Consider the following 25151-nt stretch of genomic DNA (forward strand, 5'->3'; position numbering starts at 1 on the left):
TAACTACAGTCACCACGGTATCATATGGTTTCTCCTATGCATATTTCCTCCTGTACGTCGGTCGAATGACTGGGGTAGGCGGAGCCTAGGAGGGATCATGTGACCAGCTTTGCTGGGCTCTTTGCCATTTCCTGTTGGGGAAGAGAATATCCCACAAGTAAGGATGACGCCGTGGACCGGACACACCGTTGGAGAAAGTAATTTATCAGGTAAACATAAATTCTGTTTTTACCTATGTATTTACTGTAAATACTTCACATTCCAATGTTCTGCACATAGCAGAATATGTTCTTTTTATTTATAAATAGATATTCCTATAAATATCTGTATATATCTATACCTATATATAATCATCTATATATATATTTATAGGTATAGATATATATTGTACCAAAATACCATCAGATATATGTAGAAATATGTATTTATCAATAAAATTAAAATTTTCTTCTATGTGAAGAACATTGGAATCTGAAATATTCATATTTTCATGTCTGGTTAGTGCACCTGAGAATATGAGATCGGGTTAGCACGCTAGTAGTTTTTTTTTCCCTACATTATTTGCTCCATTGACTTCTTTGGGGAAATACGTTAACGTGCGTGCGATATTCGGCTTTTTGTGTGCATCGAATTAGTGCCAGACCAATAACTTTTTGCGTTCAACTTGTAATACGAGCTCTAACCGACGCACGCAAAATGCTTACTTCAAGTGCAGTTAGCGCGTGATCGCTAAATATCGCTTCACTCGTAGCCCTGAATGTGCAGAACCATTTACTTGTTGTTGAATAAAACATTTTTATTAATTTTTTATCCAAAGATAAAGAAGAGGTAAAGATGAATTGGTTACTTTTTAAACCTTGACTACTAGGGAGGGATAAAGAAATATAGCACTTTAGAATTTATAGCACAATATAGAATCTGAAACTTTAACAAAACTACATTATAGTTGCAGAGATTGGGGATTGAATCTGTACCTTTGGCATTTTCCCAGGATTGGGGCATCACTTAGCTTGTGAAGCATAAAAAACCATCGTAGTGATATTCTACAACTATATAACGTTTTTTGGGGGTTTTTTGGGGGGTGGGTGAAATCTGATTTCTAGGACTAATCATAAAACGATCTTCTTTTAAATGCAGTGAGATTACAAAATTTACATATTTTTTATTCAGTCTCAAGAGTATTTACTTTTGTGTGTGTTTGAGAATCTTTGAAGAAGGACTTATCTTTTAAAGTTTGATTTTGTAAGGATTCAGAACAAAAGAAAAACCCAATGTCATTCAAATGTGTTCCAAGGACATCTATATCCAACAATGTAACATTTTTGCAATGTCAGAGTAATCAATAAACACCTTATATTTTCAAGGACAGCTATTTTGTTATGTCCATTGTTTTGCATTTTAAGTTCACATCTTTCTTTTGAATTCATTTTGAAGATCTCTATCAACGTTGGAGATAAAAAGAACTCTAAGTGACTTTTCATTCTAGAGAGAGTAATGCTGATCCAATAATTTTAAGAATAATACATAGTCTGTAATTTGTTTTACTTTACATTTTAGCGCCTGTTAGCTATATTGCTTGTGCATTTTTTTTAAATGTGTTGACCTAGTTTTACTTTTTGTTTCCTGCTTGGTGCAGCCATAAAATAAGTCCTAGTGTTTTTATACAAATTATTTACTGGGTTTCCCACAGGGATCCAGCTTCATCCGTTGCATCAAGCCGAATTTAAAAATGACAAGTCATCAGTTTGAAGGAGCACAGATTTTGTCTCAGCTTCAGTGTTCAGGTAATGTTTATTCTAGATGTTTATGCCATAAATGCTATATTGGGTAAATTATTTAATGTTTTTGTCACACTCAGCATTCTAAAGTAAATTAAAGGGCCATAATACCCAAATGTTTAAACACTTGAAAGTGATGCAGCATAGCTGTAAAAAGCTGATTAGAAAATATCGCCTGAACATCTCTATGTAAAAAAGAAAGATATTTTACCTCAAAAGTTCCTCAGTAGCCACCTCCCATTGTAAAGGATTTCTAAGCAGCATTTTAGTGTGTCTGTCCTGGGACATCTGAAGGGATGAGCCTCGTGAACTCTCATATTATTTCACCAATCAGGTAAAGGAAGCTTACTATGAAATCTCATGAGAGTTAAGTCAAATCTCATGAGATCACAGTAAGAGTTCATGACCTCAGCACTGCTGATGCTGATTGGCTGCTGTTCATTTCTTCATTTTTTTTTATTTTTACCTGCAGCTGGGAGCAGTTGAGTATAACTTTATAAACAGAACTTACTCTGCTGAGCTGAGGAGATTGTGAGGTAAAATATCTTCCTTTTTTACATAGAGATGCTCAGGTGATATTTTCCTGTCAGCTTTTTACAGCTATGCTGCATCAGTTTCAAGTGATTTAGCATATGAGTATTATGTCCCTTTAAATGTTAAATTGTTTGTGTTTGGGGTTGATGTCACAACTACATAGTGAGATAAAGTGACATTAATTGTTTTGGTGGTTTAAACCACAGTATTTGCAGTTGCTTTGTACACTGACAGCAATATTGTGGACTTGAAAAGGCTTTGACTAACTATCTAATACAAGTCTAGTATTTATTACTAACAAAAGCTTCTTATTGTTTTCTGATTTATTGTGTACAAAAATGAAGCATGCATACACACCCATGCAAGTGTACACACACATATACAGATACAATTTCCCAAATACGGAATTCCAGAATTATTCCAAAATCCAGACTATAAAATTATAAAAAAAATGACCATTCTTCCCTGCCAGTAAATCACAATCTTCTCTGCATGTGTCTTTGGTTTATTTTTTGTGCTCTAAAATACAAATACTAATCTAAATGTATTTAAAACAACTATTGTCTTAATGATTACAGTACTGTACTATATTTCTGATGGTACTATGTATACAAAAGTAATAAAAAATATATAAAACTACTTTTAGATTGCATGTATAAGGAATATTGTTACTACTATTGGTCAAATCCCTTCTCCAAGTTGTCCCATTTTAGAGATGCAAATATATCAATCTTCTGAAATCCAAACTATTCCAAAATCCAAACTTTTTCCGGTCCAAAGCAGCTTGGACAAAAGATTTTGTATCTGTATGTATACACACACAAACAAACACAAAAATACACACGCAAACACATATACACAAACGCACACACAAACATACTCTCACTGATATACACATACTCATGCATATATACTCATATACACACATACTCACACACACATACACATATTCAGACCACACACTCACACATACATGTATACACACATAGACATACTCACACATAAACACACAGTTATAAAGCACACAAAATCTTAACCATTTTTTGACAAATAATGCCACTTACACAAAATCGTTTCCTATTTGGTGAAAGAAACAAATACTTGTGACATTAAAAAATGGCTGAAAATGGATTGTATTATTGATCTTAGGGAAAGTAACATTGGCTCTGTTAAGTGTATACCTTTCTGTCTGCAGTATAATGGCTAAGCATAAATAATAGAGACTATTTGGAAAACATTAAGGCATACTTTATAACCTATTCCTTTGCTCATCCTAATGGGTATAAATCGCTCCAGTATAAAATCTTTATTCTTTACAGGTTCAGAATATATCTTTTGGATTGATTTTGTTAACATGTGTGAAATCCTAACTAGAATACTATTAAAATATGTTTGTTTGTATTGACCTTGATAATTTTTTATGTCATACTTTCAGTGAATATGTAACTCTGCTTGCTGTATTATGCATCGTATAATGCTATCGGCAACATACTTTATTGCTAATAAAATTCTCAAATTATCAATTGTCAAAATACTCTGATTTTCAAGGTTAAATGTGATTTGAACAAACCGCTCCTTCCAGTCAGGAGGCATTAGCAGCTGGAGATTTGCAGTGACATCTTCACAATCTGTTTACATGACTAAAGTGAACTAATCTCTGTGGCATTTTGAAAAGGTTAAATAACTGTATTAATTTTGTTGAATTCTTTAAAAGGAAATTATGTTTCACTTTCCAAAAGGATTTTCTTAATGTGCATTTTCTACTGAAGCATATTGGAATTACATTTACATATGCATACAAGTTTAAAAATAAGACGGTCCTGAATGCAAAAGTGACAGCGATCAAATATATTCTAATGCATATTGAAAAAAGCAGATTAAGAAGGCCAACAAATTTGTATCTGCTTTTATCCACTGTTTGTTTGTTTAAGTGTCAGACACTCAGAGAGAAACAATATTTAAAACCATTTAAAAATAAATATATGTAAACTAAGAGAATTATAGTTTTCATTTTAATGAATGAATCTTTCATCTGTCCTTATTACTTGTGGATTTCTTCATTTTTTAATTAGATGTCAATCTCATTGTATTGTTTACAATGTGTTATGCAAAGTTCCTTGTTCTAGAATAGGATTCTTCCAACTTTTTTCCACAAGACCCAGTGCAATGATACCTCAAACCTTCACAACCCTATTTTTATGCCTGGCCTGAAAATTTCTGGAGTAATATACAAGATAGCTTAATTGTTTGGCAAAGTGACTAAAATGTGTGTGTAATTACAACACCACACACACTCTCTCATTCAACACACATCCCCTGGTATACAACTCACACACACCACACACTCTCTCATACAATACACACCATCCTCATACAACATACACACACCACACACACTCTCATACAATAGAAACACACCACTCTCATACAACACACACCACACACACTCTCATACAACACACACCACTGTCATACAACACACACCATCCTCATACAACACACACCATCCTCATATAACCCACACACCACACACACTCTCATACAATACAAACACACCACTTTCATACAATACACACCATCCGCATAGAACACACACCACACACTCTCTCATACAACACACATATACTTTGATACACTACACACACTCTCATACAACACACACACCAAACACACTTTCATACAACACACACACCAAGCATACTCACATACAACACACAAACCACAGACACACCATACATGCTCTCATGCAACACACACCACTCTCATACAATATACACCATCCGCATAGAACACACACCACACACTCTCTCATACAACACACATTTACTTTCATACACTACACACACTCTCAAACAACACACACACACCAAACACACTTTCATACAACACACACACCAAGCATACTCACATACAACACACACACCATACATGCTCTCATGCAACACACACCACACACGCTCTCATACAACACACACACCACACAGGCTCTCATACAACACACATATACTCTCATATACCATACACACTTTCATACAACGTACACACCACACACACTTTCATACAACATACATACCACACTCTCAAACAACACACATACCACACCCTCTCATACAACACACATACCACACACACTCATTCAACACATGTTCCACACACACTCTAATACAGCACGTACCACACACTCTCATACAACACACAAACCACATGCACTTTCATACAATACACACACCCAGGTTCTGACCCATTAAACATGGTAATGCAATCCTGTAATGGGTTGCGACCCCTGTTCTAGAAAAGCTAACATGCTGGGGAAATATTTAAAGGGACAATAAACATCTTAACATTTGAATATAAAAGGTTAAGTTAGGAGAAATAAAACAATGTTGCAATATTTTCACTGTTTATTTTGCCCCCTTTTCATGTAACTTAGCTCTGAAAATTGTGGCTTTTCGAATTATCAAAACCAAAAAAAAAAAAAAACAGTACAGACTTACCAAACCTAACCCTGCTACATGTACTTTATACTGACAGTATGAATGTAGGTAGCCTTTTGAGCTGCAGACTCAAGCACAGAGACTGGCTCCTCCAAATGAGGCAAGTGTTGGGTGGAGTTTGGCAATTGAAAAACAATTGCAGCAAATAAGATGTTTGTTTAAATAAATGTTAATACATGGATGAAATGTTGTTCTATAGCAATACGCACACGCACACACACACACACACACGCACGCACACACAGGTAGATGCACCATTATTTAATTAGTAGGTATTTGGCATTGGCAACCACTTTTGACTGTGGAATCCTGTAGAGCAGGTTGTATCTATACAGTCTCCATAGATTTAAGTTTCTGTAAAATATATGCAATGAAAGCCCCTCCAGTTTTTTTTCTTCCTTCCCCAAATCATTTTACGTCCATTTTTTTAATTAAAAAAAAACTTTTTCAAATGTTGATTCTCATAAACTTGAATGTAGATGTATGGGAATCGACCATCAAATGTGATATCCAAATTTTAGATTTTAATTTTAAATACTTAATTTAATTGAAAGCTAACATTTGAATCTTTAAAGGAACATTCATATTCCATTAAAAGAGACGGCTCTACTTGTGTGACTTACAAAAGCACAAGTGATGTTCTACATCATGATAAAGTAACGTTCTATTTATGTTTATCTCAAAGTGCATAGTTCTGTTCCAATCAATATGTTTTTACAATTTGTCCTTCAACCTCGTAAGTATAAAAACAAAGACAGCCTCCCCCCCCCCCACCCCATTTGAAAAGGTTGGATCATCCTGACATTGATGAAGGTCAGACCATTGAACAAATGGTCTCACTGGTATCTTGTATATTGCAGCATAAAATTCATAGCTAAGAATTTTTAAATGCTTATGTTCTGTTATTAAAGATGTTGAACCACATTAAACTTTTTAATGGGATATTAAACAGTGCTGTTTCCAGCTAGATAAGGTTGCACTCTGCCTGTTGTGAGCATGAGAAAATCTGACTCCCTGTTTATTTAGTATTTACTTAATACTAAACCAGCTCATACTACTCTAGAAGTTTTATGTCATCAGGCTATAAAGGCCATCCTGCAGAGGCCCAAGCCTCCTTGTAGGACTGTGACAGGAAGTAATGGACACTGCACAAATGTAGTGTAAGAAAAAGAAATAAAAGATCAAATCAATTTTAAATGATGAATAATATATATTGGCAGTATATGCCCAGGGCTTTTTATTACAGCATGGGACTACACCAGATAATTAATTTTGCCCAGAGCTTTGTTAATTGCCTACATTTTTGTAAAAACTAAAACTTACTTGCACCTATGGTTGGCAATCCAGATGTTTAATAGATAAGTCTGAAAGTATCATGGAACCTTTGGGAGAAATAAAATGCATTGCTATTTCATGAATTCAGCCATATACTGAATTTATTGTGCTTTCAATGCATTCAATATTCTTAAATTCACTGTTAACAATTCTTGTGAAACAGCAGTAAGGTTTATTAAACCTAGTTAAAATTATAGAAGAGACATTGCAAAAGTATTTTCTAGATATACATGCTGTAAACATATTAAAAATGTTTGAAAACCTGTAATGCAATTTAAAGAATTGATTGAAGGAGAATTTAACACTCCATATTTCATGTGTCTCCCTCTAATTATGGTTGCCGCCATTTTGGAACCTAGGTTGCACTACAGGTTTCTGAAGGAGAGTTTCTCCACATGTGCGAACATATAATGCAATGAAAGCTAGATTTCAACATGGTAGCACCCATGACTAGAGGGAGGCAGAGAATAGTCTCAATGCTATGCTTATAAAATGTATTTATTGTTTAATGTCTTTTTAAGCCTACATTTTAAATGTGAGGTTGATCAGACTAGATGAGCCTTCTGTCACTTAAAGGAACAGTCTAGTCCAAAATAAACTTTCATGATTCAGATAGGGCATGTAATTTTAAATAACCTTCCAATTTAATTTTATCACCAATTTTGTATTTTTTCTCTTAATATTCTTATTTGAAAGCTAAACCTAGGTAGGCTCATATGCTAATTTCTTAGACCTCAAAGGCCGCCTCTTATATGAATGCATTTTGACAGTTTTTCACCACTAGAGGATGTTAGTTCAAGTGTGTCATATTGATAACATTGTGCTCACGCACGTGGGTTTACGTAGGAGTCAGCACTGATTGGCTAAAATGTAAGTCTGTCAAATTAACTGAAATAAGGGGGCAGTTTGCAGAGGCTTAGAAACAAGGTAATCACAGAGGTAAAAAGTATATTAATATGTGTTGGTTATACAAAACTAGGGAAAAGATTATCTTTTAAAACAATAACATTTCTGGTGTAGACTGCCCCTTTAACTTCCATCAAAAGATGTGTTTTAAGTAGAAGTTTTATTGTTTCCTAATTTCAGATTCTGGTTGTAGAAGCCAGTTTTATATATACAGTATATATATATATATATATTATTAAAAAAAAGAGCTGAAACGTGTTGCATAAATACAAACACTTCTTCTCCAAGTAAGAATAAAATATCCGGATGAGAGGAATGTAATTTATGTCCACACATATTGCACCTTATCTTCCACTTTTCTAGCTAATTATTGACCCAAATTGCGTCTCTACCTGTGTAAGCTAAAGCATAAAATATTGCTATTCACACAAAAGAAGTTTACTTTGGTAAGTGCAGGCGCATAATCCTCCTGAAATGTGCTTGGCATTGCAGTCATTCTGTATATATTCTTTGCATCTTGACTCTGTCACATTCTCTCTATAGGATTTGTTTCAGTTTAGTTAAGCTGCAGATGAGGGGATGACATCAAAAGAAATAAAGCTTGAGCCCAAGGCAATTTATTTCCACGCTGTTCACCTGCATTTGAATTAAAGTTTCATAGCAAAGTAATCTTGGTAGATTTCACATTTTAAACTTAGCAAGGCTATTCATTTGTTAGTGTGATCATGCTCATTCATTCTGGTTTATAGATTGTTATAATTATTATTATATTTTAAGATTTTGTGTTCTTGTTATTGAGCTGTCCAAGGTGCTGTAAACTGCATATTAAGGAGCTGCTGTCCAGTGCTGAATAATTCTCACCTGGCTACCATCCTTAGCTGGAGCTCAGGCAGCTGCTTGTATTGTGATGTGTTACATCTGTAGGATTGAGAAAATGTTCCTTAAAGGGACAGTAAAGCCAAAATGAAAGGTGACTCAGTTAGGACGTGTACTTAAAGGGACACTGAACCCAAAAAATTATTTTGTGAATGATTCAGATAGAGCATGCAATTTTAAAGGATTACTTTCTGTTATAATTTTTAAGCTAAACAACTAACATATTAAAGTTAATAAACATTAATTAAAACCTACTGACCTATATTTTTTCCAAAACAAATTTTAATAACGTTCTAAAAGTTATATATTTTATTCGCTGATGATGTCACATTATCCTGCCCACTATTTTCAGCACTGCATGTTCAAAATACTTAAACCAATAACTTTGTCTTAAAAGCGCCATTTTGAAACCTAGGTATTGTAAACGGATTGGTACAGAGCAAAGGATACCCACGGAGTGGGTTTGGAAAACAATTAAATTTGCAGACAAGATTTCTGATATACGGTAGAGATATGTTAATGAAATGCTATTGATAAAAAGCGTATTTGGGGTAGTTAGTTAGTAACAGGCATAGAAAATATTTACTTACAGTGGCCCTTTAAGCAACTTTCTAATTTACTCCTATTATCAATTTTTCTTCATTATCTTGGTGTCTATATTTGAAAAGCAAAAAAGGAAGTTTAGAAGACGGACCATTTTTGGTGAACAACCTGGGTTGTTCTTGCTGATTGGTGGATAAATTCAGCGACTAATAAAAAAGTGCTGTCCAGGGTCTGAACCAAAAATTGTCTGACTCCTTAGCTTAGATGCCTACATTTTCTTGTTTAAAATTGTATTCTCTATCTGAATCATGAAAGAAATAATTTGGATTCAGTATCCCTTTAAACAAACAAACAACATTTTTGTTTTCCAATTTACTTCATTAGATGTTTTATTTTTTTCTCTTGATAGCATATTTAAAAGAGTAGTCTGAGGAGCAGCCATGCATTATTGGAAGCTAGCTGAGCCTATCTGGCAAGCCAATGATAAGAGGCATATGTATGTAGCTACCAATCAACAGCTAGCTCCCAATAGTGCATTGCTGCTCTTGAATCTACTCTTGAACAAAACAAATTTCATAATACAATTAAATTGAAAAGTTTAAAATTGCATGTGCTATCTGAATCATTCTTTAGATATCGTTGAAGAAATAACAATGCACATGGGTGAGCCAATCACACGAGGCATCTATGTGCAGCCACCAATCAGCAGCTACTGAGCCTATCTATATATGCATTTCAGCAAAGGATATCAAGAGAATATTAGATAATAGAAGTAAATTAAAAATATGTTTAAAATTGCATGCTCTTTCAAAATCATGAAAGAAAAAAAGTGTGTTTCGTGTGCCTTTTAATTTTAACCCTTGTTGTTAGGTCTTTCTTAAACACATTATAAAACAAAATATGCAGCGATTATGAGTTAGGACAAAACAAGCATTTTAGATGTAAATACAATAAAATCTCTGCATTTGCCCTTGATTAAATGTCACTATTAGTATATATTTATGGGGAACAAGGCAGATAAAGCATATTGCAAACAACAAAAGCTAAAACAAAGGAATGCAGAATTGTGCTATGACAACAGACATAGGATTTTGCTTCAAAATTGTGCAAGTCAAGCAGTAACACAAAAGTGATAATCGCAGTAACATTGAAGTGGTTGGGGACTCTGCCCCAAGCACTAAACTTTTTATTAAAATTATATTTCATAGAAACCATGTGTTGGCTTGAAAATATTGTCAGCTTGGAACAGCTTAGTATGAATTTTGATATTACTGCCTAGGGTAGGTGATATGATAATATTGTTGGGGGAGGGGAAATATATTTTCTTTAGTTTTGTACTGAGCCCTATTCTGCCCATCTGCTGAATGAGAGATTTACTTGGAGGCTGTATACCATTACACTGGCAGAGCTTTGGGCTAGTTTTTGTGCTTCTATATACCTGTTAAAGGCAAAGCCACTTGGCCATTAACTGCAATCTGATAACTGACTGGTTATTTAAAGGGACATTCCAGTCAAAATTAAACTTTCATGATTCAAACAGTACATTTAATTTTAAACAACATTCCAATTTACTTCCACTAACAAATGTGCACAGTTTTGTATACAATTACACTTTTAGAGTCACCAGCTCCTACTGAGCATGTGCAATAATTCACAGAATATACGTATATGCATTTGTTATTGGCTGATGGCTGTCACATGATACAGGGGAAGTGGAAATAGACATAACTTTGACTACTCATTTAAAGTTCAGACTAAGTGCTATTGTCTTTTTATCATGCATTTTTTTTTGTTTATGCAAATATACTGTATTTACTGGTCCTTTAATTAGGTGGCCAAGCACTATAGTGCTGGACACCTATTGTTGTTGCTCAGATTATTATTATTATTTTAATTTATTATTTTTCCGCTGTTTTATTCAAATGCTGATAATAACAACAGCATAACTCATTAAACTTGGCACAGTGCTAGATATCTATGCTGTGCATAATCCTATGCAACATAAATCTCATAGGTCATGTGACTTAGCAGCCATATTGCTTTTTGCGACAAATTTTGTCAAACGCTTGAAAATCTTCTTCTCCAGAACCGCTTATGTTACAGTTGTGAAACTTGCTGTGTGTAGACTGTACGGACCTAGAATAAAGTTTGTTCAAGAGAAGTGATTTAATCACATGATCTAGCTGCCATTTTGAAATGTGTGAAAATCTTTAAACATCTTCCTCTGTGAAACCGCTAAGTGCAATGAAGCACAATTTTGGACGTGCTCTTTCCAAGGTCATCTACCAAGATTGTTCAAACTACGAATTTTCCATAATCAACATGGCTGATGTGAGACATTTGCCTTCTTATCGTTGTTTAATTGCATAAATTTAAACTTTATGCATTATGTTTACACTATTTAACAATATTACAGTGTAGTAGACACATGATTACACATAGTCATGACCCCTAAAGGCAATATTGCAGTAAAAAATTTGCACTGCGCTGTTGCCTTCGTGAAATAAAACATTTGCAAGTTTTCATGAAACGTCTGCAAATTGTAGAGGTCTATAGTGAGCATTAGTATGTGAAATTTGAAAGCCATACATTGCATAGCTTGGCGGCCATTTTGTTTTGAATTTGCTGTTTTTAAAAGCTACAAAAATCTTATTCTCCGAAACCACTTATGGGACAGACTTAAAATTTTGTTTATAGAGTTATCTTATGACTATCCTTCAGATTTGTTCAAGAGAAGTTGATAGGTCATGTTGTTTGGCAGCCATTTTTAATTGTTCAAACATGCTTAACAATATTTTTTAAATAATAATAAAACAAAAACTGTTTCACAAAAATGCTTTTTTTTACCATGTTTATTGACATATATGGTGAGAGCTATTGTGCATAATATGGAGGCTGTATATCATATGATCTGGTAGCCAGTTTGTTTTACGCGAACATTTCAAAAATCTATTTTCTCTGCAAACGCTTATGTTAAGACTGTGAAACTTGCTGTGTAACCTTATATTGTAACCTAGAGTAACCTAGAGTCACAGTTGTTTATGTTGAAGGAATTGGTCACAAGCTATGGCAGCCATATTGGTTTACGCGTTTACGTGTTTTCTTTGCAACCACTTATGTTAAAGCTGTGAAATTTGCTGTATAGCTATATATGGTGACTTATCAGCTTGTTTGCCATTGCAAAGACAATGCGCTTGGTCACCTCTATTGCTGCTTGCAGCTATATTATTATTTGTTATTGCTTGTATTATTATTATTTTTTTTCCGCCATTTTTTTCAAATGCTTATAATAGCCACAGCAGTTACACCCATATAAACACTATCTGATAAAAAAAATATAAATATTAAAAACAAGTTTCAAGGTTTAAAAGGTATATAATATATGACATGGTGTTTCACTGTAAAGGGCTATATTGTAAATATACATAAATATACATGTCTAAATATGTGTATGTACAGTGGGGCTAAAAAGTATTTAGTCAGCCACCAATTGTGAAAGTTCTCCCACGTAAGAAGATGAGAGAGGCCTGTAATTTTCATCATAGGTATACCTCAACTATGAGAGACAAAATGTGGAAACAAATCCAGAAAATCACATTGTCTGATTTGGAAAGAATTTATTTTCAAATTATGGTGGAAAATAAATATTTGGTCAATATCAAAAGTTCATCTCAATACTTTGTTATATATCCTTTGTTGGCAGTGACAGAGGTCAAATGTTTTCTGTAAGTCTTCACAAGGTTGTCACACACTGTTGCTGGTATGTTGGCCCATTCCTGCATGCAGATCTCCTCTAGAGCAGTGATGTTTTGGGGCTGTCGCTGGGCAACACAGACTTTCAACTCCCTCCAAAGGTTTTCTATGGGGTTGAGATCTGGAGACTGGCTAGGCCACTCCAGGACCTTGAAATGCTTCTTACGAAGCCATTCCTTCATTGCCCGGGCGGTGTTTTTGGGATCATTGTCATGCTGAAAGACCCAGCCACGTTTCATCTTCAATGCCCTTGCTGATGGAAGTAGGTTTGCACTCAAAATCTCACAATACCTGACCCCATTCATTCTTTCATGTACACGGATCAGTCGTCTTGTTCCCTTTGCAGAGAAACAGCCCCAAAGCATGATGTTGCCACCCCCATGCTTCACAGTAGGTATGGTGTTCTTTGGTTGCAACTCAGCATTCTCTCTCCTCCAAACACAACGAGTTGTGTTTCTACCAAACAGTTCTACTTTGGTTTCATCTGACCATATGACATTCTTCCAATCTGTTTCTGGATCATCCAAATGCTCTCTAGCATACTTCAGATGGGCCCGGACATGTACTGGCTTTAGCAGGGGGACACGTCTGGCACTGCAGGATCTGAGTCCCTGGCGGCGTAGTGTGTTACTGATGGTAGCCTTTGTTACATTGGTCCCAGCTCTCTGCAGGTCATTCACTAGGTCCCTCCGTGTGGTTCTGGGATGTTTGCTCACTGTTCTTGTGATAATTTTGACCCCACGGGTGAGATCTTGCGTGGAGCCCCAGATCGAGGGAGATTATCAGTGGTCTTGTATGAATTCCATTTTCTAATTATTGCTCCCACAGTTGATTTCTTCCCACCAAGCTGCTTGAATATTGCAGATTCAGTCTTCCCAGCCTGGTGCAGGTCTACAAACAGGTGCCATTAATACAGGTAATGAGTGGAAGACAGAGGAGCCTCTTAAATAAGAAGATACAGGTCTGCGAGAGCCAGAAATCTTGCTTGTTTGTAGGTGACCAAATACTAATTTCCACCATAATGTGCAAATAAATTCTTTCCAAATCAGACAATGTGATTGTCTGGATTTGTTTCCACATTTTGTCTCTCATAGTTGAGGTATACCTATGATGAAAATTACTGGCCTCTCTCATCTTCTTAAGTGGGAGAACTTGCACAATTGGTGGCTGACTAAATACTTTTTTGCCCCACTGTATGTGTGAATATATATATGTGTATATATATATATATATATATATATATATATATATACACACACTCACCGGCCACTTTATTAGGTACACCTTGCTAGTACCGGATGGACCCCCTTTTGCCTTCAGAACTGCCTTAATTCTTCGAGGCATAGATTCAACAAGGTGTTGGAAACATTCCTCAGATATTTTGGTCAGTATTGACATGATAGCATCACGCAGTTCATAGTTCAGAGATGGTATTCTGCATACCTTGGTTGTAAGGAGTGGTTATTTGAGTTACTAGAAGTAATGAAGCGAGCGCCACGATAGGCTGAGGTAATGAGGTGGAAAACTATTAAATTTCCTAGACTACTTGACGGTATAAAATAAATACTTTAATACATAGCAGACAAAATAGATTGAGGTACAATAAAAATCATGGATCCATGTATAACAAAAAATAAAAAAGTTAAAATCACATATAAAAACACATATAGAGCATATATAAATACAGAGTGTCTTGGTAGTAGGTCTGATAGTAGCAATCCTATATATAAATATGTTTGTAGAAAATAGTGGATATGAATCCCAAAGGTTCCTAGTATGATTAACACCAATACAGAAATAAGAGTCCAAAAAGTCCAAATAAAAAGTCCAAATAAAAGTCTTATCCTGAGTGTCCGTGATGGTATGATTTTAGCAGCAGTAACTAAAATCGATTGCAGTTCCCACACAGGACTGTTGAGATGAGAGAACTTCAGTTGGGGGGAACAGTTTGCAGACTTTTCTGCTCAAGGTATGACTAGCCATTTTCTAACAAGACTGTGTAATGCTGGAAGGCTGTCATTTTTCCCTCATGGGGATCGTTAAGCCATTTTCTTAGACTTAGAAAGAATAAAGGGCTTATTATGGGCTATTAACTGGTGGACACTCTTAAGGGCTAAATCGATTGTTTATTTAAGTTTTTATTTAAAGTTTGAAGTGGATTTCACACTTTTATTGTTTGGGGAACGTTTTTTATCACCAGGCACTAGTTTAGACACCTTCCCAGTCAGAAAGGGCCTTTCACTGTATTAGGCAGAGCCTCATTTTCGCGCCATTATTGCACAGTTTCTTTTAAGTACAGTGCATGCAGATGCATGTGAGAGGGTCTGGTGTCCACTGAAAAAGTTCCTAGAAGGCTTGAAATACACCCCTGGGATAGTTGAAGTCACAACAAAGGCTGTGGCTGGGACGGCTCCGGTTTCCACATTTTAAGGGTTAACAGCTTGAAACTTGGGGTGCAATACTTTGAATGCATTAAGACACTGTGGTGGATAATTCCTTCATAGTTTTTCACATATTCAGTAATAAAGTGTGCCCTGTTTAACATTTAAAGAGACAGTAACGGTTTTGTTTTAAAACGGTTTTTTTACTTTATTAACCAGTTTAAGCCTGTTTAACATGTCTGTACCTTCTGATAGATCATGTTCTGTATGTATGGAAGTCAATGTGGTTCCCCCTTCAAATATAGGTGATAATTGTGCCATAGCGTCCAAACACAGTAAGGACAGTATTGTCATAAATAGTAAGGTTGCCCAGGATGATTCCTCAGATGAAGGAAGTAGAGATAGTTCTACATCTTCTCCTTCTGTGTCTATACCAGTTATGCCCGCGCAGGCGACCCCTAGTACTTCTAGCGCGCCAATGCTTGTTACTATGCAACAATTGACGGCAGTAATGGATAACTCCATAGCTAATATTTTATCCAAAATGCCAGCATTTCAGAGAAAGCGCGATTGCTCTGTTTTAAACACTGTAGAGCAGGAGGGTGCTGATGATAATTTTTCTGTCATACCCTCACACCAGTCTGAAGTGGCAGTGAGGGAGGGTTTCTCAGATGGAGAAATTTCTGATACAGGAAGAATTTCTCAGCAGGCAGAACCTGATGTTGTGACATTTAAATTTAAATCAGAGCATCTCCGCGCATTACTTAAGGAGGTGCTATCTACTCTGGATGATTGTGACAATCTGGTCATCCCAGAAAACTTGTGCAAGATGGACAAGTTCCTAGAGGTCCCGGTGCACCCTGATGCCTTTCCGATACCTAAACGGGTGGCGGACATAGTGAATACGGAGTGGGAGAAGCCAGGCATACCTTTTGTCCCTCCTCCTATATTTAAGAAATTGTTCCCTATGGTCGACCCCAGGAAGGACATATGGCAAACAGTCCCTAAGGTCGAGGGGGCGGTTTCTACACTAGCCAAACGCACGACCATTCCCATTGAGGACAATTGTGCTTTCAAAGATCCTATGGATAAAAAATTGGAGGGTTTGCTTAAAAAGATTTTTGTACAGCAAGGTTACCTCCTTCAACCAATTTCGTGCATTATTCCTGTCACTACAGCGGCGTGGTTCTGGTTCGAGGAACTGGAAAAGTCGCTCAGTAGGGAGACTCCGTATGAGGAAGTCATGGACAGAATTCACGCACTTAAGGTAGCTAATTCCTTTATTTTAGATGCCGCTTTGCAGTTAGCGAGATTAGCAGCGAAAAATTCAGGGTTTGCAATTGTGGCGCGCAGAGCGCTCTGGCTACAGTCTTGGTCGGCGGATGTATCTTCCAAGACAAAATTGCTTAATATCCCTTTCAAAGGTAAGACCCTTTTTGGGCCAGAATTGAAAGAAATTATTTCAGACATCACTGGGGGAAAGGGCCATGCCCTCCCACAGGATAGGCCTTTCAAGGCTAAGAATAAGTCCAATTTTCGTTCCATTCGCAATTTCAGGAACGGACCGGCTTCTAACTCTGCAGCCTCTAGACAAGAGGGTAACGCTTCCCAGGCTAAACCAGCTTGGAAACCAATACAAGGCTGGAATAACGGTAAACAGGCCAAGAAGCCTGCTGCTGCTACCAAGAAAGCATGAAGGGGTAGCTCCCGATCCGGGACCGGATCTAGTAGGGGACAGACTCTCTCTCTTTGCTCAGGCTTGGGCAAGAGATGTCCAGGATCCCTGGACACTAGAAATAGTCTCTCAGGGTTATCTTCTAGAATTCAAGGAACTACCCCCAAGGGGAAGGTTCCACATTTCTCACTTATCTTCAAACCAAATAAGTAGACAGGCATTCTTACATTGTGTAGAAGACCTGGTAAAGATGGGAGTGATACACCCAGTTCCAACTGTGGAACAAGGTCAGGGGTTTTTACTCAAATCTGTTTGTAGTTCCCAAAGAAGAGGGAACTTTCAGACCAATTCTGGATTTAAAAATTCTAAACAAATTTCTCAGAGTTCCATCGTTCAAAATGGAAACCATTCGAACAATTTTACCTACAATCCAGGAGGGTCAATATATGACTACCGTGGATTTAAAGGATACGTATCTACATATTCCTATCCACAAAGATCATCATCAGTTCCTAAGGTTCGCCTTTCGGACAAACATTATCAGTTCGTGGCTCTCCCATTCGGACTAGCCACTGCTCCCAGAATTTTCACAAAGGTGCTCGGGTCCCTTCTAGCGGTTCTAAGACCAAGGGGCATTGCATTGGCACCTTATCTGGACGACATTCTAATTCAAGCGTTGTCTCTTTCCAAGGCAAAGGCTCATACAGACATTGTTCTAGCCTTTCTCAGATCTCACGGGTGGAAGGTGAACGTAGAAAAGAGTTCCCTGTCTCCGTCGACAAGAGTTCCCTTTTTGGGAACAATAATAGATTCTTTTGAAATGAAGATCTTCCTGACAGAAGTCAGAAAGTCAAAGCTTCTAAACGCTTGTCAAGTTCTTCTCTCTATTCTCAGCCTTCCATAGCTCAGTGCATGGAAGTAGTAGGGTTGATGGTTGCAGCAATGGACATAGTTCCTTTTGCTCGAATTCATCTAAGACCATTACAACTGTGCATGCTCCAGTTGACAGGATCACCTGTCTCAGGGAATGAGTTTCTGCAGACCAAAGTGTGTCATTGTCACGACCGACGCCAGTCTATCAGGGTGGGGTGCGGTCTGGGATTCCCTGAAAACTCAGGGTTTATGGTCTCGGGAAGAGTCTCTTCTCCCGATCAACATCCTGGAACTGAGAGCGATATTCAATGCTCTCCGGGCTTGACCTCATCTAGCGAAGGCCGGATACATAAGATTCCAGTCAGATAACATGACGACTGTAGCTTACATCAACCATCAGGGAGGAACAAGGAGTTCCTTGGTGATGAGAGAGGTATCCAAGATCATCAAATGGGCGGAGGATCACTCCTGCCACCTATCTGCAATCCACATCCCAGGAGTAGACAACTGGGAGGCGGATTATCTGAGTCGTCAGATTTTCTATCCGGGGGAGTGGGAACTCCACCCGGAGGTGTTTGCCCAGTTGACTCAATTATGGGGCATTCCAGACTTGGATCTGATGGCGTCTCGTCAGAACTTCAAGGTTCCTTGCTACGGGTCCAGATCCAGGGATCCCAAGGCCACTCTAGTGGATGCATTAGTGGCGCCTTGGTCGTTCAACCTAGCTTATGCGTTTCCACCGTTCCCTCTCCTTCCCAGGCTTGTAGCCAGGATCAAACAGGAGAAGGCCTCGGTGATTCTGATAGCTCCTGCGTGGCCGCGCAGGACTTGGTATGCAGACCTGGTGAATATGTCATCGGCTCCACCATGGAAGCTACCTTTGAGACAGGATCTTCTAGTACAAGGTCCATTCGAACATCCAAATCTAATTTCTCTGCAGCTGACTGCTTGGAAATTGAACGTTTGATTTTTTCCAAGCGTGGGTTTTCAGATTCAGTGATAGATACTCTGGTCCAAGCCAGAAAACCTGTGTCTAGAAAGATTTACCATAAAATATGGAAAATATATATCTGTTGGTGTGAATCCAAGGGATTCTCCTGGAGTAAGATTAAAATTCCTAAGATCCTCTCCTTTCTCCAAGAAGGTTTGGATAAGGGATTGTCAGCGAGTTCTCTAAAAGGACAGATTTCTGCTTTATCTGTCTTGTTATACAAACGACTGGCAGCTGTGCCAGAGGTACAAGCTTTTGTACAGGCTTTGGTCAGAATCAAACCTGTTTACAGACCCTTGACTCCTCCTTGGAGTCTAAATTTAGTTATTTCAGTTCTTCAGGGGGTTTCGTTTGAACCCTTACATTCCATAGATATCAAGTGCTATCTTGGAAAGTTCTGTTTTTGCTTGCTATTTCTTCTGCTAGAAGAGTTTCTGAATTATCTGCTTTGCAGTGTGATCCACCCTATCTGGTGTTCCATTCAGATAAGGTTATTTTGCGTACCAAGCCTGGTTTTCTTCCAAAAGTTGTTTCCAACAAGAATATTAACCAGGAAATAGTTGTTCCTTCTCTGTGCCCGAATCCAGTTTCAAAGAAGGAACGTTTGTTACACAATTTAGATGTAGTCCGTGCTTTAAAGTTCTATTTAGAAGCAACAAAGAATTTTAGACAAACCTCATCCTTGTTTGTCGTTTACTCTGGTAAGAGGAGAGGACAAAAAACTATTGCTACCTCTCTTTCTTTCTGGCTGAAAAGCATTATCCGATTGGCTTATGAGACTGCCCGACGGCAGCCTCCTGAACGAATCACAGCTCACTCCACTAGGGCTGTGGCTTCTACATGGGCCTTCAAGAACGAGGCTTCTGTTAATCAGATATGTAAGGCAGCGACTTGGTCTTCTCTGCACACTTTTGCCAAATTTTACAAATTTGATATTTTTGCTTCTTCGGAGGCTGTTTTTGGGAGAAAGGTTTTGCAAGCCGTGGTGCCTTCTGTTTAGGTAACCTGATTTGCTCCCTCCCTTCATCCGTGTCCTAAAGCTTTGGTATTGGTTCCCACAAGTAATGGATGACGCCGTGGACCGGACACACCAATGTTGGAGAAAACAGAATTTATGCTTACCTGATAAATTACTTTCTCCAACGGTGTGTCCGGTCCACGGCCCACCCTGGTTTTTTAATCAGGTTTGAAAATTTTTTCTTTTTCTTTATACACTACAGTCACCACGGCACCCTATAGTTTCTAATTTTTCTCCTAACCGTCGGTCAAATGACTGGGGGGCGGAGCCAGAGGGGGAGCTATATGGACAGCTCTTGCTGTGTGCTCTCCTTGCCTTTCCCTGTGGGGGAGGAGAATATCTCACAAGTAATGCATGACGCCGTGGACCGGACACACCGTTGGAGAAAGTAATTTATCAGGTAAGCATAAATTCTGTTTTTTTTCTCTATAGTGGGCTCTCAAAGGTGAAAGCATTTTACCACATTCTTTTACACTTTTCCAAACCTCACTGGCTCAGTCACCACACACTCCCCCCCCCATGTCATCACTCGCTCTCAGTTCTGCCTGATATCAGACATGTTTCCCTTCTCCTTTACCTTCTGTGTCCATTCCCTCTCCTTTAGATTGTAAGCTTGAGAGCCTTTCTACCTGTAGGCACTTCGTGTTTAAAGTGAACTACTACTGTTTGTGCTGTAATGTACCCCAGTACTGTACTTGTTTATGTATTACTGTATCCCTGTAATGTTTTCTATTCTTTGTATAGCGCTGCATAATCTGCTGGCGCTTTATAAATAAATGATAATAATAATAATCCTATAATATAAAAGGCCAAGTGTGTTTGTCCGAAGCTGTGATGCGCAGTAGAGAGAGCACGAGGACAGACACAACTGGCCTTACCTGACATGCTGTGCTGTTTGCGGCGAAAGTGAGCGTGGTCGGGCAGGAGCATGGGCATGACCGGGCATGGTTGGGGACATGGCGGGGCGTGGTCGGGCGTGGTCGGCGCAAGAGAAAGGGGAGAGAAATCGAAAGAGAGGGGGAGAGACAAAAAGAGATAGGAAATAGCTAAAGAGAGGGGGGAGAGCAGAAGAAAGGAGAAAGTGCAGAAGAGAGGGGGGAGAGAGAGCAAAAGAAAGGAGAAAGAGCAAAAGAGAGGGGAAAGTACAAAATAGAGGGAAGAGAGAGAGAAAAAAGAGAGGGGGGAGAGAGAGCAAAAGAGAGGGGGGAGAGAGAGCAATAGACAGGGAGAGAGAGAGCAAAAGAGAGGGATTGAGAGAGAGAGCAAAAGAGGGGGGAGAGAGACAGAGCAAAAGAGAGGGGGGAAGAGAGAACAAAAGAGAGGGATGGAGAGAGAGAGCAAAAAAAGGAGAAAGAGACAGAGCAAAACAGAGGGGGGAGAGAGAGAGCGCAAAAGAGAGGGGGGGAGAGCGCAAAAGAGAGTGGGGAAGAGAGCGCAAAAGAGAGATGGAGAGAGAGAGCACAAAAGAGAGGTGGAGAGAGAGAGCACAAAAGAGCATAATCTGCTGGCGCTTTATAAATAAATGATAATAATAATCCTATAATATAAAAGGCCAAGTGTGTTTGTCCAAAGCTGTCATGCGCAGTAGAGACAGCACGAGGAGAGACACACCTGGCCTTACCTGACATGCTGTGCTGTTTGCAGCGAAAGTGGGCATGGTTGGGCGGGAACATGGGCATGACCGGGCATGGTTGTGGACATGGCGGGGCGTGGTTGGGCGCGGTCTGCGCGAGAGAAAGGGGAGAGAAATAGAAAGAGAGGGGGAGAGACAAAAAGAGATAGGAAATAGCTAAAGAGAGGGGGAAGAGCAGAAGAAAGGGGAAAGTGCAGAAGAGAGGGGGGATAGAGAGCAAAAGAGAGGGAAAAGTACAAAATAGAGGGAAGAGAGAGCAAAAGATGGGGGGAGAACGAAGGGAAAAATAGAGAGCAAAAGAGAGGGGGGAGAGAGAGCAAAAGAGAGGGGGAGAGAGAGCAATAGACGGGGGAGAGAGAGCAAAAGAGAGGGATGGAGAGAGCGAGCAAAAGAGAGGGGAGAGAGACAGAGCAAAAGAGAAGGGGGAGAGAGAACAAAATAGAGGGATGGAGAGAGAGAGAAAAAAAAGGAGAGAGAGACAGCAAAAGAGAGGGGGGAGAGAGAGAGTGCAAAAGAAAGGGGGGGAGAGCGCAAAAGAGAGGGGGGAAGAGAGCGCAAAAGAGAGGGGGGAAGAGAACGCAAAAGAGAGGGGGAGAGAGAGAAAGCGCATAAGAGAGGGGGAGAGAGCACAAAAGAGAGGGGGAGAGAGCGGGCGCAAAAGAGAGAGAACGCAAAAGAGAGGGGGAGAGAGTGCAAAAGAAAGGGGGAGAGAGAGCAAAAGAGAGGGGGAGAGAAAGCAAAAGAGAGAGGGGAGAGAGAGCGCAAAAGAGAGGGGGAGAGAGAGAGCACAAGAGAGGGGGGAGAGAGTTCAAAAGAGAGGGGGAGAGAGAGATAAAAAGAACGGGCTTTAGCTCTAGTATATATATATATATATATATATATATATATATATATATATATATTACAGTAGAAAGTAATGAAGAGTGCACTCACCAGGACTTTTCAAAGTTTTATTCCAATTATGTGAACGTTTTCGGGGGATTAGCCCCTTCCTCAGACATACAAAAAACGTTCACATAATTGGAATAAAACTTTGAAAATTCCTGGTGAGTGCACTCTTCATTACTTTCTATTTGCCCATCTGCTGCACCCTGGGCATGTGATTTGGATTTCTGGAGTGCTTGTCTACTTTGAACTTTATATATTACAGTACAGGGAGTGCAGAATTATTAGGCAAGTTGTATTTTTGAGGATTAATTTTATTATTGAACAACAACCATGTTCTCAATGAACCCAAAAAACTCATTAATATCAAAGCTGAATAGTTTTGGAAGTAGTTTTTAGTTTGTTTTTAGTTATAGCTATTTTAGGGGGATATCTGTGTGTGCAGGTGACTATTACTGTGCATAATTATTAGGCAACTTAACAAAAAACAAATATATACCCATTTCAATTATTTATTTTTACCAGTGAAACCAATATAACATCTCAAGATTCACAAATATACATTTCTGACATTCAAAAACAAAACAAAAACAAATCAGTGACCAATATAGCCACCTTTCTTTGCAAGGACACTCAAAAGCCTGCCATCCATGGATTCTGTCAGTGTTTTGATCTGTTCACCATCAACATTGCATGCAGCAGCAACCACAGCCTCCCAGACACTGTTCAGAGAGGTGTACTGTTTTCCCTCCTTGTAAATCTCACATTTGATGATGGACCACAGGTTCTCAATGGGGTTCAGATCAGGTGAACAAGGAGGCCATGTCATTAGATTTTCTTCTTTTATACCCTTTCTTGCCAGCCACACTGTGGAGTACTTGGACGCGTGTGATGGAGCATTGTCTTGCATGAAAATCATGTTTTTCTTGAAGGATACAGACTTCTTCCTGTACCACTGCTTGAAGAAGGTGTCTTCCAGAAACTGGCAGTAGGACTGGGAGTTGAGCTTGACTCCATCCTGAACCCGAAAAGGCCCCACAAGCTCATCTTTGATGATACCAGCCCAAACCAGTACTCCACCTCCACCTTGCTGGCGTCGAAGTCGGACTGGAGCTCTCTGCCCTTTACCAATCCAGCCACGGGCCCATCCATCTGGCCCATCAAGACTCACTCTCATTTCATCAGTCCATAAAACCTTAGAAAAATCAGTCTTGAGATATTTCTTGGCCCAGTCTTGACGTTTCAGCTTGTGTGTCTTGTTCAGTGGTGGTCGTCTTTCAGCCTTTCTTACCTTGGCCATGTCTCTGAGTATTGCACACCTTGTGCTTTTGGGCACTCCAGTGATGTTGCAGCTCTGAAATATGGCCAAACTGGTGGCAAGTGGCATCTTGGCAGCTGCACGCTTGACTTTTCTCAGTTCATGGGCAGTTATTTTGCGCCTTGGTTTTTCCACACGCTTCTTGCGACCCTGTTGACTATTTTGAATGAAACGCTTGATTGTTCGATGATCACGCTTCAGAAGCTTTGCAATTTTAAGAGTGCTGCATCCCTCTGCAAGATATCTCACTATTTTTTACTTTTCTGAGCCTGTCAAGTCCTTCTTTTGACCCATTTTGCCAAAGGAAAGGAAGTTGCCTAATAATTATGCACACCTGATATAGGGTGTTGATGTCATTAGACCACACCCCTTCTCATTACAGAGATGCACATCACCTAATATGCTTAATTGGTAGTAGGCTTTCGAGCCTATACAGCTTGGAGTAAGACAACATGCATAAAGAGGATGATGTGGTCAACATACTCATTTGCCTAATAATTCTGCACTCCCTGTATGTATAATCATTTTGATTAATTATTATTTTTTAATATTTCAAGAATGCACTTTAAGATTAGTAATTCTTCAGGAATATATATATATATATCTCAACAAGTAGGGACTGCACTCGCTGGATTCAGTTCAAATAATAACTTATTTATTCAATGGTGACATTTCGGGGTACGCAAACCCCTTCCTCAGACCAAACACAGTGCACAAGAAAAAAAGTGACTTTAAACCCAAATAAACCCCTCCCATCTTAGATTCCAAGAAATTGCGCCAAAACCGTATCCATGGAGACCAGGTTGTTACCTGGCAACCATACTGCACAAACAATTTAAGGCATTCAATAACAGTGGTGTGATTATTAATTCCTAACTGTTAATAAGAGAAAAAGAAACACCAGTGTGTAAACACTTATGTGTATAAATACTGTGAAGACATCATGCTTAATATATACCTTTAAAATTCAGTATATCAAATGATATAAAATATAGGTGAAATCATTTGAATAAATATATATAAAAAAAACTCTGCAACAATGTAGCACATATGTTCAAGTTTACACACTAATCGGTGTATTTATTTGGCACCAGATAATGTTAGGCTGTTTAGACACATAGTTACAGTTTGCGTGGCTAAATGCAATTATTGCAAAGA

At 38.5% G+C, this 25151-nt stretch overlaps 1 protein-coding gene across 8 annotated transcripts in view; it reads left to right on the forward strand.

Moving 5' to 3' along the window:
- Window positions 1–25151, forward strand: part of MYO6 (myosin VI) — a 635235-nt gene that overhangs the window by 449165 nt on the left and 160919 nt on the right. For all 8 annotated transcript variants that reach the window (XM_053710463.1, XM_053710457.1, XM_053710460.1 and 5 more), the window contains exon 20: window positions 1691–1784. In XM_053710463.1, coding sequence (XP_053566438.1) covers window positions 1691–1784 — 94 coding nt within the window. The remainder of the gene's footprint in view (window positions 1–1690; window positions 1785–25151) is intronic.

Source organism: Bombina bombina, chromosome 4, assembly GCF_027579735.1.
Source record: "Bombina bombina isolate aBomBom1 chromosome 4, aBomBom1.pri, whole genome shotgun sequence".
NCBI classification, from domain to species: domain Eukaryota; kingdom Metazoa; phylum Chordata; class Amphibia; order Anura; family Bombinatoridae; genus Bombina; species Bombina bombina.